The 14,709-nt window shown below is 32.5% G+C and overlaps 2 protein-coding genes across 2 annotated transcripts; one reads left to right on the forward strand and one right to left on the reverse strand.

Moving 5' to 3' along the window:
- Nucleotides 1-2,905: 2,905 nt before the first annotated feature.
- LOC129902360 (protein yippee-like At3g08990) lies at nt 2,906-3,334 on the forward strand. The gene has a single exon (XM_055977582.1). It carries the CDS (start codon nt 2,906-2,908, stop codon nt 3,332-3,334), a length of 429 nt encoding a protein of 142 aa, XP_055833557.1.
- Nucleotides 3,335-4,013: 679 nt separating this feature from the next.
- LOC129903069 (floral homeotic protein PMADS 1) lies at nt 4,014-8,042 on the reverse strand. The gene is made up of 7 exons (XM_055978550.1): nt 7,614-8,042; nt 7,471-7,537; nt 6,954-7,015; nt 6,730-6,829; nt 5,626-5,667; nt 5,477-5,521; nt 4,014-4,438 (listed from the first exon to the last, which is right to left on the reverse strand). The coding sequence occupies exons 1-7, from the start codon at nt 7,799-7,801 to the stop codon at nt 4,259-4,261; spliced, it is 684 nt and encodes a 227-aa protein (XP_055834525.1). The 5' UTR covers nt 7,802-8,042; the 3' UTR covers nt 4,014-4,258.
- Nucleotides 8,043-14,709: the final 6,667 nt, after the last annotated feature.

Here is a 14,709-nt window from a genome sequence, read left to right on the forward strand (position 1 = left end):
AAAAGTTATAAAAGTTTTCTAACTCTAGCTTTGACTCTGATTTTAGGTACAAATCCGATTGAATTAAGTCAATATGTAGTTTTAGTGAAAACCATAATTGTTTGATACATGGGATAAGAATAACAATCTCAGAATTTAAATAAAATTTGAGTTTAGATTTCTAATATTATTTACTTATTTTTAGTATTCTACTTATTTTTTTAATTTGCCCCACGAACCCGCCCAACCCACATCACCCGAGCCCTATGGACCAGTGGATTTACTCATACCAAATTAAAAAATCCTAGGGCTCCAAAAATTTAATTCAACCTATCAAATCACCTAAAATATATTGACGGCTCAACCCTATCTAAAAGAAATTTCTGACCTATTAAGCTTGTCGTATCATCTGAAAGAATGTAAATTTAACAAAGTAAAATGTGAGTTAATTATTTATTGAAGCTCATCTTAATATGCTCATTGTATTTTTTATTTTATTTTGTTGATCTAGACGAAGATTGAACTAGATCTTAGACAACTGTAAAGTGAATTTCTCACAGTTAATTCAATTTTTGAAATTTTAGTTTAATAATTAGTTTGAATTAGCAAAAATCTTAAACTGGAATTATATAAGGTTCAGAGAATTATAAAGCACAAATCTTCCAACTGCTCATAGTTCAGCTCATTTAGGCTTTCTCCCGTCCATTAATATCAGTAACAATAATAAAATAAAGAGAAAATCCAATTTTTTAATCATTAAATTTAAAAGTCAGAGATTCTTGTTAAAGACCTTGAACTACCTAGGTCAATACAATTCAACGTGTTATATGGAAATAATTTGTTCTAATTACTGGTCAAAAATTGTTTTTTTGTAGATCTATATAACATCTTGAACATTTTTAGCAAGTAATAACGTAACTATGAAATTAAAAGTTAAGATAGCCGTAAGAAAAATAAGTTATGCCCATAAGTAAAGTCATTTCTTCCATTAATGTTTTCATGAAAATAAAATAACTTCGTCATACCAACATCTGAAATTAAAATATCTTCTGTATCTAAAACATTGACTAGGACAAGAAAAGTAAATTCAAATCAAGTGATAAAAGGAAAATACAATTCATCTACGAGAATAATCAGTATTCTGCTCCATGAAATGTATTTGTTGAACTTTAATTAATTTCCTAATGGGACTTCTTGCGATGTTGTTCCTTGGTCTTCTTAGCATTCTTTTGATGTGCAGAAGATGTTGACGACCTTTTGACAGAAGGAAGTATAACGTGGTCGTTGTTCGGAATCTCTAGGACCTGCGTGTTTATAACGCAACAGATAACCCTATCACGCAATGTAGGATCTGTTATCTCTTTGGGATGGCCATTATTTGGAATGGAAAGCTTTTGATCTTGAGTTTTTGAACCATCGTCAGATACACCCTAAACATCCAACATGCCAATAAAATCAATGAAAGGTTTAGAAAAAAAATGATCTAGGGAGGGATAAATTGTGTAAAAATTTATAATTATCAATCTTTAATTCTACCAAATAAATAACATTTTAGATGAAATTCAAGTCAGGAAAAGAATTATTCCTCTTCAAATAGAAATCACAAAAATCAATTTCTGAATAAAATAAATAAATAATCTTGGGAACAAAATGTGCACCTCTTCAAAGAAACAAAAACACAAAAAAAAAAACTCATGAATTCAACCAGAAACCATTCACAAATAAACACTAAAAAGCATATATACTTAAATAATAAAACATCAATTAAAACAACTAAAAAAGAAAACCAAAATAAAAAATAAAAAGATTTGGTACCATAACAGCGTTGAAAGAAATGGCTTCTTGAGAGAGAGTTGGGAAATGTTATATATTTGTGAATTGTGAGTGAAAATAAGCTTAACAAGGGTGCTTATTTATACTTGTTTGAGAGACCATCATATTTAAAGTTTTCCCTCTGATAATATTCGTAATCCGATTTAGAAGCTAATTTTTTGGAATTGGGATTTTGTAAATTTGCTTGGACAGTTATAAATAGAAGAAAATTCAAAAAAAAATTAAAAACTTTGACTCTGACTTTGACCGTGAAAAACTCCAAAAGGCATTCAGTAATTTAGATTAGAAGGAGTGAAAGTTGTTTGACTATAAACAAGGAGGTCTAGATTAGAATTCAACCTTTCTTTCTTCAAACGGAACGAAAAGAGATAGAATCAGGACGATTTCTGAACTTAATACATAGACAACCATTTAAACTTGCAAATAAAGACACTCAAATTGTAATTTATTCCAATTAAACACTTGAACTCATAATAAAATATTCTTAAAAAATATATAAAACAATTGTTAGTAACTTATTTAAATTTTTGCCAATACTAAACAATATTGTGACTGAAATTTGGTAGTACCTATATGAACATAAACTACTACTCCCTCCGTTCCTTTTTATTTGTCAAATTTTGACTTGACACACCTATTAAAAAAATAATAATTGATATAGTGAGTTTATCATTTTACCCCTATTAATTGATAGAGTTTTAAACATATTTACTCACTATATTTTTCAAAAACATTAACTCAATGTTAATAAATTGAGGGTACGTATAATAGGAAGAAAAAAATTGTCATTTCTTGATTTGTCAAAATTGACAAATAAAAAAGAAAAATCAAATTAGAAAATATTTGACAAGTAAATAAGAACGGAGGGAGTACATAGTAACTTATTTAAACTTTTTCCAAATATATTAAACAGTACTATATAGTTTGAGATTTAATTAAGCTTCCAATAACCAAAAAAAAAAAAGTCTTATCTATTTAGATTCTCACTACCTGATCATTTCAAAAATATATATAACAAGATGCAAATGGTGATGAAAGGGGGCCTTGAACAACAACAGCCAAAAAAAAAAAATTATAACTTTTTCCAAATACAATGGGAAGGAAGTTTATTGTTGATTATGATGAATTTCTGAAAGAGGATTTCGTTCATTGTATTGTATGCAAAACCCGAATTGGATCAATCCATGAATTCATTAAGGAAATAGAAAATGGGAATACAGTGGTCTTTAATAAAGTGTTTAATGTGCAAGTGGATAAAGAGAAATACCATAAACAAGTAAATGGAAATTCTGTAGCTGATACTTACTGCCTCAATTGTGGAATGTTGCTAGGGATGAAACTCATCCTAGTCCCTAATAGCCATCAGAATGCGTCTATTATAGAAGGAAGATTCTTGATGAGCAACAACCAACTTGTTTTTTGGAATAATGTGCGGATGTTTATTACTGATGAAGATGAAGAAGATGATGCTAATGAACAGGATCATGATCACGATGATGAACATGATAGTGATCAAGATTGAGGCGCCAACCAACTAAATGAAGATGTTGATCATACAATATAGATAATATTTGATTTAAATCCAGACATATGAACTATCAATGCAGACATTTTTTCTTAATAAATTGTTTTCTAAGTGAAAAAAGAAAAAGATTATATGAATTTTTATTGTTTATGTTGCATGCAATTGAGTTCATATTGGTTTCATGTTATCTAAGATACAATTTTTTTTTTTAAAAGGTACAAAAATTTCTTATATTTTCTACTAGCATATACAAAATATATAATTAAGACTAAGCTAGAAGGTTATTATAATTAAAAGCTATAATAATTTTAAAAAGAATTTAAAAAGGGATAATAACAATAATATTTTGAGATAGAATTTAGGATTAATTTATTTCATATGTGATTTAAGGGTATTGGCTAATTTTGGATACAAAATTTTAAACTAATATAATTTAAATTCTTACTCCGCATTTATCTATGATAGAACTAAAGATTCATAAAAAAACATATGTATTGCAGTATTGGACATAAAGTACACATGGTATCATGGCAACCTACTGACATGAAAATAATAATAATAATAATAATAATAATAATAATAATAATAATAATAATAATAATAATAATTATTTCAACTCATTGGTGTCGCGTATAAAAAATCAGTTTCATGAAACTAAGAAATTAAAACATTGCCATACTTTCAAATGATCTTTATAAGAAAATACTAAAACATTACATTAAACATTAAGTCACATAACACATCAATCCAAAAAACCATAGAGTTTGACACCCATATAGTTTTTTTTAGGTTTTAACACTCTGAATAAAGCAAAAGCAGGACAATAGTCTAAAGTGTCAATACTTTCATGCATGTCTAATGAAGAAACATTGCATGTGATTATTTAGAAAACATTAATATATAAGGTTAATTAATTACTACTCAAGCTAGAGCAAAAGTAGTAATATCAGAGCCTCCTCCACTGTGAAGATGATGATGATGATGATGATTATGATTGTGGCTTGGTTGAAGGCGTAAGGCTAATATACGAGCCCCAAGCATAGAATTGTAGTCTCCTTCTTGTTCAACTAATCCACCGTATGGATCCTCTTGTCTTGCATCCTACACCATTCAAAAGCAAACATCAACGTCATATATAGTCTGACGCAGAGCTAGAGGGACCAGAAAGGGGTAAAACATCTTTTAATCCATATAATAGATGTTGAATTCGCTGTGTGAAAATCTTCCATTTGACAAATTAAACCTCTGAAAAGTACAACTTGAAGTAGCACAAAAAAATAGATACTCTTCGATTCTTGAAAAAGCAATATTTGACGATGTTCATGACCATTTGGATCACCACATACTTACCTACCTCTAGGTACTAGAGGAGATTGTAATGTTATGATTGTTATTGTATTCATATAGGGGAAATGCGACAAACCTTTCTTTTCTTTTTACTCGCTAATTGACTAGCTATGTTGTGTTCTTTAGTACACTTAATTAGAAGGGAATTGACACTTTATTGCAAGGAAATATGTCTACCATGTATTGCATATATAGTTTAAGAAAAGTTTGTGTGTGACCAGAGAGTGGCAGAGACGGATATTGTAGGACTTTAGTTATGGTTTTATCTAAATCAAGTAATTTGATTCGAACTTATAAAAAAAAATCACTAAATAAATACAAAACTAGATTTTGAACCAAGTAAATCTAATAGGTGTTGTAGTAAAACTCCAAATTCTTAAGGACTCATGTCACTTCTAAAAAAAATCATTATTTTTTTATTGAGATTTCCCACTAAAAAATGTTCATGTTCAGTTGTTAGTTTTACGAATATTTCGATTGAATTCGTGAGAAAAGTAAAAATATTCATTGATTATTCCCAGTATTTCAATGAGAATCTGTTTTTCATCATGTATTTTTTCAATAAACTGTTTCAGTGGAAAAATCATATTTTATAACACAAAACTTTCATTGATTCATCGCGGATAAAACCTATGTTTCTAGTGATGTATGAAGGCCTCTAATGAATGTGTGAAAGATCCACTAAATTTGGGAAAATGGGGTTCTTGTGGATGATTGAAAAAACAAACTTAACTACAATGCAATGCAAAAACATTACTAGGCTGGAATTGATTAATTAGTTTAAGCACTTACAAATTCAAGCAGGAGATTTCTATGTATTTCTTCCGCATTCTTAAACTGCAATCAACAAAAATATGAATTCACCTTCTTCTTTTTTTGTGTGTGTGGGGTGGGGGTGGATAAACAGGCTCAATAGAAGATTACAACCAATAAATACTTACCTTTTTCCTGCATGTATCAATCTGATTGCCAATCGATTTATACTGTTCTTTCACAAATAAAACAAAGTTAGGCATTGCTTACACAAAGACACATAAGGATATGACCAACTTTGGAAGACAAGCAAATGAAAAAGTATAGTACTTCTTTTTGGTCTTAAAGTTGGAACATATCAATATATGGGCCAATGTAACTCTTCACATTGGATAAATCTTCAATAGACAAACAAAACTAAAGGGTTAAAAAAAGTCTTAAAGACAAACGAAGGGGTGATGTTCTTTTATTATATCCACTTGTTTGATCTTTAATAATCTATGGACTAGTTCAATCACTTGAGTGATAGGTCTACGTTAAAAAGATATTCGCACCCAATATTTATATCAAGTCAATAATATAATATGTATTTATACATGGATGTTAACACTTAATCATGGCCATAATTAACGTACATTCTCAATCACTTAACTATAGTAAATTCACTTAGTTTGGTGTAAACACATAGTATGATTATGTTTTTCAAAAACAAAAAAAAGCTAGAAAATAGTGATTGTCTGACCTATTAATTAAGCTTAATGTTGTCATATTATCTGAAAGAACTCTGACAACAATTAAATAATGTAACAAATATTTCCCCTCTCTAGTTTTAAGATAAGACATTTCCTAGTACCCCTTTTGCATTTAATGATTTTAAGGTAATTTAAATTAACAAAATAAAATGTGAGTTATTTATTGAAGCTCATCTATACTCATATTGTATCTCTATGTTTTCTTGTTTTGTTGATCTGGACGAAGATTCAAATAAATTATGTTCGTGTGAGTTTGTTCACATAGTCGATTTCATGCTCAGATAAATGAAAAAGGTTATCGAGGGTCAATCGAAGAAAAAGAAAACCTCTTTATTTACAAAAGTAGAGATAAGGTTGCATACATCTTACCTTTTTAGATCTCATTTGTGAGGTTACACTGGATTTATTATTGATGTTGTTAGATGAAGATTCAAGTAGATATTGTCAATTACAAAGTGATACTTTTACGGTTAAGTCAATTTTAGAAATTTAAGTTTGATAATTAATTGTAATTAGCAAAAATGCTAAATTAGAATTAACCTTTTTTTCACGAATAAGCTTCAGAGAATTGTCCACATTTTCCATGAGCTCTTCCAACTGTTCAAAGTTTAGATCATTTAGACTTTCTCCCATCCTCTGCCTGTCAATTAATATCAGTAAACATAAATAATTTTTTTAAAAAAAAAACAGATTTTTTTATCAATAAATTAAAAAGTCCTAGATTCTTGTTAAAGATCTAGATTCCTATGAATATCAGAATCTACCTGATCTCTTTTCGTAGATTTCTATTGACATCCTGTAGCTTCCTCAGCTGCTCTTGCATTTTCTGCACAATATTAACAAATAATAAATCTCAAAATACCTCAAAAACTTATATAATCAAGTAAATAAAATAACTTTCTGATGTTTAAACTTTTAAACGAGATCGTATGTGGCTTATCTACATAAACTGAACGGCTTATCAATTGAACACTCAAAAATTATATAGAAACAATATTATATATATAGGTTAAAAATTATTTTTTACAAATCTATATAAAATCTTAAACACTTTTAGTATCAAAGCATGGGGATCGATCTAGATCTTGGGTAATTCATATCTCTTTACACCTTTAGTCCATAAAAAAGAATCAAATCTGAACGTGAAAGATGTGTTGAAAATATAATCAAGTAAATAAAGGAAAGTGTGATCTATTCTAAAAAGAAATAATCTTTTATTTTGTTAACAAAAGAGGGGGAAATTTAAAGATCTTAGAAGGAGAAATCAAAGAAATTAAAAACCTCATAGTGGGAAGTCCAAATATCAACTCCAATAGTCTCTCGGTACAGATCGAACAATTGTTTGGTCCTAACAACACATAAACAACATCAAATTAATTAATATAAACACAAAATTTCAAAAAAAATAAAAATTGTATACATACGTGATAGAGGGACTTATAAATTCATGAAGCTTTCCAGTACTAGAAATCATGATAATTGAAACTTTAGCATCACAAAGAACAGTAAGTTCATTAGCCTTCTTGAAGAGTCCATTTCTTCTCTTTGAATAAGTCACTTGTCTGTTTGTTTGGTTTTCTATTTTCTTGATCTGGATCTTCCCACGAGCCATAACTTTTTTTTTCTTCTAAGTTGAGATCTTGAATTTCTCAAACCCTAAAAGGTCTAGTTAACTTTTTATTGTGCAATTTTATTTTTATTTTTGTTTTTTGATTTGTGATAAGATATTGGAGGAGGAGAAGAGTCTTAGGAAGATGGGGTTACTAAAAATGGAAAGGGTTGCCAAAACAATGAAAGGTGATTGCAGAATTTGATAAAAGTAATTTAAGAATCAATCAATTGTCACTTGTTGTAGTTGTCCCCACCATCACAACTTCTCAGTTATCAGTCACTTGTCACACACCAAGCATCTAAATTTTTAGTAGAAATGTTAAAAAAATTTAGTAGACGTTAAAATGTACAATCATTTTATTTTAAAATTTAAGCTATGCTAAGAAAAAATATAATTTATTTTCTTTGATATGTTAAATTATTAGTAATACAATACGTTTTATATATGGATCTGATTCTTTAATTTATTATGAGCTAATTAAGATCGTGAGATTTAAACTCATAATGATGTTTTAATATCATATTAAAGTGTGTGATTAACCAACTAGAGATATTGTAATTGTTCAAAAATATCTATGTTGAAATTGGTTAGTGTAGGAATAATCGTTGATGCTTAATATAGTTGGATTTGACTTAAGTTATTTTGTCTGATCTTTCTGATCAATCAATTCCTTTAACTGCCTTTGTTTTCTTATTCATATGTTTGTAGGCCATAATCATGTACTTAACCAAAGTATTCAATGAATTTTGTCGTGAATTGGAAACTGAAGACGAATATTATGAAAAGATTTTGATTGGCCTATACTATACGAGTTGGCTCTACGAAGAGGTAGATAAAATATTCAGGCCACTTAAAAGATAATTACAGATCATATTATATGATGGACATATAATAAATATAAAGATTAATAATTAATTTTAAAAATTTGATAAGTAATTTGTTATGATAAGTTAAAATACATGGTTAGTATCCATCCCATAATTGACCGATGTGAGACTTCTTGTATACTTTCTCATGTAACAACACAACAAACTCAATATAGTCCCAAAAACAAGGTTTGGACACTGAAAAGAATATAGTGTACGCGAATCTAATCTTTATCTCGAGAAGGTTTTCCTTAAATGATCGATCGACGTGGCACTCTTTCACAATGTGGGTCCCGTTTTACCTAAAAAAGGGAACTAACGTCTTGCCATTTCATTAACTGAAATCTAATTACTTTTTTAACCAATGTATGCAAATGAAAGATTTCTTCGACAAATCTTGCTTAAGATTCTGTATAGCTAGTATATATAATTAGTAGCATTGCATGAAAGAAATGCATATAAAGGACCGTTGTGTTAAACGAGTGATTGCGGTCTCTTCTTTTATACATATATGTCTTATTGTACCAACAGATATGGCATATGCTCTAAGTTTTTGGGCACTAGCTAGCCTAAAACTACTTTTGATTTATGCGAATATTATTGATGGTTTCATCTATTCTCTGATCCTCAAAGCTTCAATTTAATCGAATACAATAATTACATATTTAATATAATTTCATAAGTGAAGTCTGAAAAGATCTAAAAGGGTGCGGTATATACGCAGCCTTACCCTATCTTTCGAAGGTAATGTTAAATCTCCATTGATGGAGATTAAAATCAAGCAATCATTGAAAGGGAGAGAGGAGAAGAGAAGAGAGGAAGGGAAGAGAGAGAGAAGAGAGAAAAGGATGAAAGAAGAGAGGAAAAAATATCTATTTCTGTTCTTCTGTACATTACATTCATACATGTATATAAAATGCACTTATGGTGTATTGTGTACATGTACACCACTAACTACTTTTCTAACAACCTCCTAACAACTTAGTTAGTTTAACTATCATTAACTAACCATGGTAGCTTGACTAACTAACTCCTTAGTCAACATTCCCCCTCAAGCTCATAATCTAAACAAATCCATGACTCCTAATTAAGCCACTTAGGAGTAGTTGATGTTGTGCTTTGCCAAGGCTCTTTGTGAGTAGATCAGCAAGCTGATCTTCAGTGTGGGTGAATTCAGTTTTCAGAATTCCTTGACATATCTTTTCTCTTACAAAATGGCAATCTATGTCTATGTATTTGGTCCTTTCATGGAAGATTGGATTTGCTGCAATTTGTATTACCGACTTGCTGTCACACACCATTCTGACTAGAAGAATAACTTGAACTCTAAGCTCTCTGAACAAGCCAATCAGCCAAGTTACCTCAGCTACACAATTTGCCATGCTCCTGAATTCAGCCTCTGCTGAATTTCTAGAAACTGTCTCTTGTTTCTTAGACTTCCAAGAGATGAGAGCTCCACCAAATTTAATTAAGTATCCAGTGACAGACCTCCTAGTCTCTAAATATGCTCCTCAGTCTGAGTCACAGTAGGCAAGGAGCTGCTCTGTAGTTTCTGATGGCATGAAGAGTCCGAGGCCTGGAGCTTCTTTCATGTATCTGACCACCCTGAGTATTGCATCCATGTGTGACTCCTTGGGGCAATGCATATATTGGCTCAACTTCTGAACTGAAAATGCAAGATCAGGTCTGGTCATTGTAAGATAGAGAAGTCTTCATATTAACCTTTGATATTTGTCAGGATCCTTCAGTACAGGGTCTTCATGTTCCCTTTTAGGGGAAACAGCTTCATCATACTTGACAGATGTTAGTTTCAAATCTTGTTCAAGTGGTGTAGCTGTAGGTTTAGCTCCCCCTAGACCAGTCTCTGCTATTAGCTTCAATGCATATTTCCTTTGAGACAAATGTATGCCTTTTCTGGATCTAGCAACCTCAATTCCTAGGAAGAATTTTTAAGTTCTCCTAGATCCTTTATCTTGAATTATTTCTACAGGTCCCTTCTTGTGCAGTCTATCAGAGTTTGCTTGTTACCAGTGATTAAGAGATCATCTATATAGACTAGTACAATAACTATGTCACCTTCAACTTGTCTAGTGAACAATAAGGAGTCATAGTGGCTCTGATTGAACCCCAGTTGTACCAAGGCTTTTGTTAATTTCAGATTCTATTGCCTAAGAGCCTGTTTGAGGCCATAGAGTGATTTGTGGAGTTTGCAGACTTTACCCTGCTCCCCATGTCTTGCAAAGTCAGCAGGAATAATTATGTATACCTCCTCCAAGAGATCACCATTGAGGAAAGCATTGTGAACATCCATTTGGTAAATGCACCAGCCTTTAGAAACAGCAAGAGCAACAATGGGTCTAAGTGTAACCATCTTAGCAACAGGGCTAAAGGTCTTACTGTAGTCAAGACCTTTTTTTTGGCTGTACCTTTTGGCCACTAGCCTTGCCCTAAACCTTTCAACCTCACCTGAAGTCTTGTATTTCACCTTATATACCTACTTGTAGCTAATAGGTTTCTTGCCGGGGGTAAGTCCACCACACTCCAAGTATGATTATCCTGCAAAGTAGCAATCTCCTATTCCATAGCCTGGATCCATTTAGGATCAAGCGAGGCTTCAAAATAGGAGGTAAGTTCAGTGATAGCTGAGTGGCAGTCAGAGCATGAACATAAGGTGGAGACAAATGAGCATAGGACAGATGATCGGACATGGGATATAAAAAGGAGGTGCTATGGTGTGCAGTGACAAAGTCCTAAAGCCATAGAGAAGGTTTAGTTTGTCTAAAGGACTTCCTAGGAGAAAGGACAATTGGAGTAATATGAAGGTCTGAGGAGGGTGAGGAATGGTCTGGACAGGAGTTATGAGAAGGTGAAGGAGATTGGGATAATAAAGGAGATGAAGAATATGGCATAGGAGGAGGATCAATAGCTTGTGTAAGTAGAGTAAGAACAGAAAAAACAAGATTAGAAAAGACTTGCAAGTCTTTGAATGGAAAAATATTCTTCTTGAAAACTACATTCCTATTGACAAACAGAGATTTAGAGTACAAACCATATAAGAGATAGCCCTTTTGTGATAAAGAGTATCCCATCATGACAATATAAATGGCTCTAGGTGCAAATTTGTCTAAGATCTTTGGACAGACAGCATAGCATAAGCAGCCAAAAGTTCTTATATATGAGAGAGAAGGGGGGGTGATGAATGTAGTAATTCAAAGGAATATTTGTAATGAAGAAGTTTGGAGGGAAGTCTGTTAATAATGTAGACAGCAGTGGTGACACACTCACCCCAGAATTTCAAAGGTATGCTAGCTTGAAATCTGATAACTCTAGCCATATCTAGGATAGTTCTATGTTTCCTTTGAGCAACACCATTTTGTTGAGATGTATTGACACGTGTACTTTGATGAAGGATACCAAGAGTAGATAGTACAGATTGGAACTCATGACTAAAAAACTCACTACCATTATTAGTCCTAAAAGTTTTAACAGTATTAGAGAAGAGATTGTGAACCTGTGCAAAAAACTTTCTCAACACCACTATAGTATCAGCTTTAGATGTAATTAGAAACAACCAAGTAAATCTAGGAAAATCATCTACTATAATAATAAAGTATTTCATTCAAAAATGAGTTGGTACTCTATAAGGACCCCAAATATCATAATAAACAAGTTCAAACACTGATTTAGAAACATGAGAGGTAGCTGGAAAAAGGAGCTTAGTTTATTTAGCTAAAGGGCAGACAGTACAAGGTAAATGCACAGTGGTATGTACAATATCAAGACTAGTGGATTTCTTTATTATATTTATAGGAGCATGACCTAATCTTCTATGCCACAAGACAACAGATTCAGATTGACTTGATGGAGCAGAGGAAGTATTTATTGAATGTGCTGAGGGAGGAAAAATTGGAACTAAGTTGATGAGACCTTCCTTGAGGATGTAGAGACCTTGATCTTCTCTACCAATCCCCCTGAATAGTCCATTAAAGAGATCCTGAAAAATATAAAATTCAGGAAAGAAAGTTGTCATACACTGAAGTTTTTTGGTAAGTTGTGACACAGACAGTAAGTTACACTTGAAGTCTGGAATAAACAGCACATTACTAATACTTTGACTACCAAGTACTTTAGTTCTCCCAGTGTGTGAAACTAATGCTACATTATCAGTAGGGAGGTGAAATTCTCTCCTCTCAGAGCTAGGCACAGGTTGAATTGCATCAAGCACATCAAGACTAGCTGTCATATGATCTATGGCTCCAGTATCAACTATCTAATCCATAGGCACATATTTGGAGACTAAGGCAGACAACTTACTACCTGCAGTAGCTGCTTTAGCTGAGTACTCCCTTGCATTTTCACTTCTTTTGCCAACATCTAAATGATCTGCTGATACTGATCTTGTGTGAAAAAAATTGCTGGAGCTGGAGGATTCAGAGTGGAAGTGGCATTGTCAGCAGGTTGAGAAACTTCAACTTGATTGGCATAGGAGCTGGTGCCTCCACCTTTCTTCTTTGATCTCCACCGAACAGGATAGCCTTTAACTTTGAAGCATTGCTCCTTAGTATGTCCCCTGTATCCACACACTTCACATACAACTTTTTGAGGCTTCTGGGACTGTGGCTTGTATTGAGAGTCATAATGTCCTCTATGTGTATGACCATCACCACCTCTTTGTTGATGTCTAAAGTTACCACTTTCATGTATAAGTTTTCTAACTGAACAGAGTTGTACTTTCAATAGCCCTATGAAGAGAAGCATCCAAACTTATATGGATCAGATTTTTCTGACTTTCATGATCTAAGATGAGTGAGAAGGCTTTGTTTAGATTGGGAGTAGGAGTCTGAAGTAGAATTTTCCCTCGAGAAGCTGAGTAGGACTCATTCAATCCCATTAGAAACTGAAGTAGTCTTTGATACTCACAATGTTCTTTGAATATCCTGGACACATCACAGGAGCATCCTGGATAAGGCATGATGGAGTCAAACTCATTCCATAGACTCTTAAGTGTGGTGTAGTAATCAGTCACTGACAGAGTTCCCTGGCTTAGGTTGTGAATCTCCTTATGAAGATGAAACACATGTGCACCATTAATTTTGTCAAACCTTTTCTTTAAATCACACCACACTTTGTGAGCGTCATCACTATACACTATACTACTAAGCAGGCCTGATCTCACAGCGTTCATAATCCAGGATGAAACAACAACGTTGTATTTTTCCCAAATATCAAAGTACTCAAAGCCAAATTTCAATTTAGGATATCTACCATCAACAAACCCTAGTTACTCTTACCTAGTAGTCCAATACGCATGGACTTACTCTAGATTGCATAGTTCTCTGAACTAATGAGTTGCAAAGAGATTAGAGAGCTTCCTGGAGTGTCATTAGGTTGAAGGTAAAGCGGATGATTGTGATCTATCACCGGAGTGCTGAATCGTGTTGCTTCAGCGGTGGTGTTTTTGTTTAGGTTGCTGGTTTCCATAGATCCAGCTTCAAACTCAACTGTAATGGTCATTTCTTCACAACTTCGAGACTTGTTTTTCTTCTTAGCTGTTGGCTTCCGATTCTACTGCTTTTTGGCTTCGATTCTCAACAATAGAGTACACACCGTAGATCTCAGTGCTGGCTCTGATACCATGTTAAATCTCCATTGATGGAGGTTAAAATCAAGCAGTCATTGAAAGGAAGAGGGGAGAAGAGAATAGAGGAGGGGAAGAGAGAGAGAAGAGAGAAAAGGATGAAAGAAGAGAGGAAAAAATATCTATTTTTGTTCTTCTGTACATTACATTCATACATGTATATAAAATGCACTTATGGTGCATTGTATACATGTACACCACTAACTACTTTTCTAACAACCTCCTAACAACTTAGTTAGTTTAACTACCATTAACTAACCATGGTAGTTTGACTAACTAACTCCTTAGTCAAACAGGTAACTAGGACAAACCATTCGGCATGTGTTGTATGAAAAAGGGCCAAAAGAGTGGAGTTACACAATATCAGGTACAAATTTCAATCAGACAAATTCAATAACTTTTGC

Source organism: Solanum dulcamara, chromosome 9 (genome assembly GCF_947179165.1).
Source record: "Solanum dulcamara chromosome 9, daSolDulc1.2, whole genome shotgun sequence".
Taxonomy (NCBI): Eukaryota; Viridiplantae; Streptophyta; class Magnoliopsida; order Solanales; family Solanaceae; genus Solanum; species Solanum dulcamara.

What these genes read in the sequence shown, in the direction of transcription:
- LOC129902360 (XM_055977582.1), top strand. Translation starts at nt 2,906, where the DNA reads ATGGGAAGGAAGTTTATTGTTGATTATGATGAATTTCTGAAAGAGGAT.
- LOC129903069 (XM_055978550.1), bottom strand. Translation starts at nt 7,801, where the DNA reads ATGGCTCGTGGGAAGATCCAGATCAAGAAAATAGAAAACCAAACAAAC. An exon ending in AATCTACGAAAAGAGATCAG is followed by an intron (nt 6,830 to 6,953) that starts GTAGATTCTGAT and finishes ATTAATTGACAG; the next exon opens with GCAGAGGATGGGAGAAAGTC. An exon ending in GAAATCTCCTGCTTGAATTT is followed by an intron (nt 4,439 to 5,476) that starts GTAAGTGCTTAA and finishes TGAATGGTGTAG; the next exon opens with GATGCAAGACAAGAGGATCC.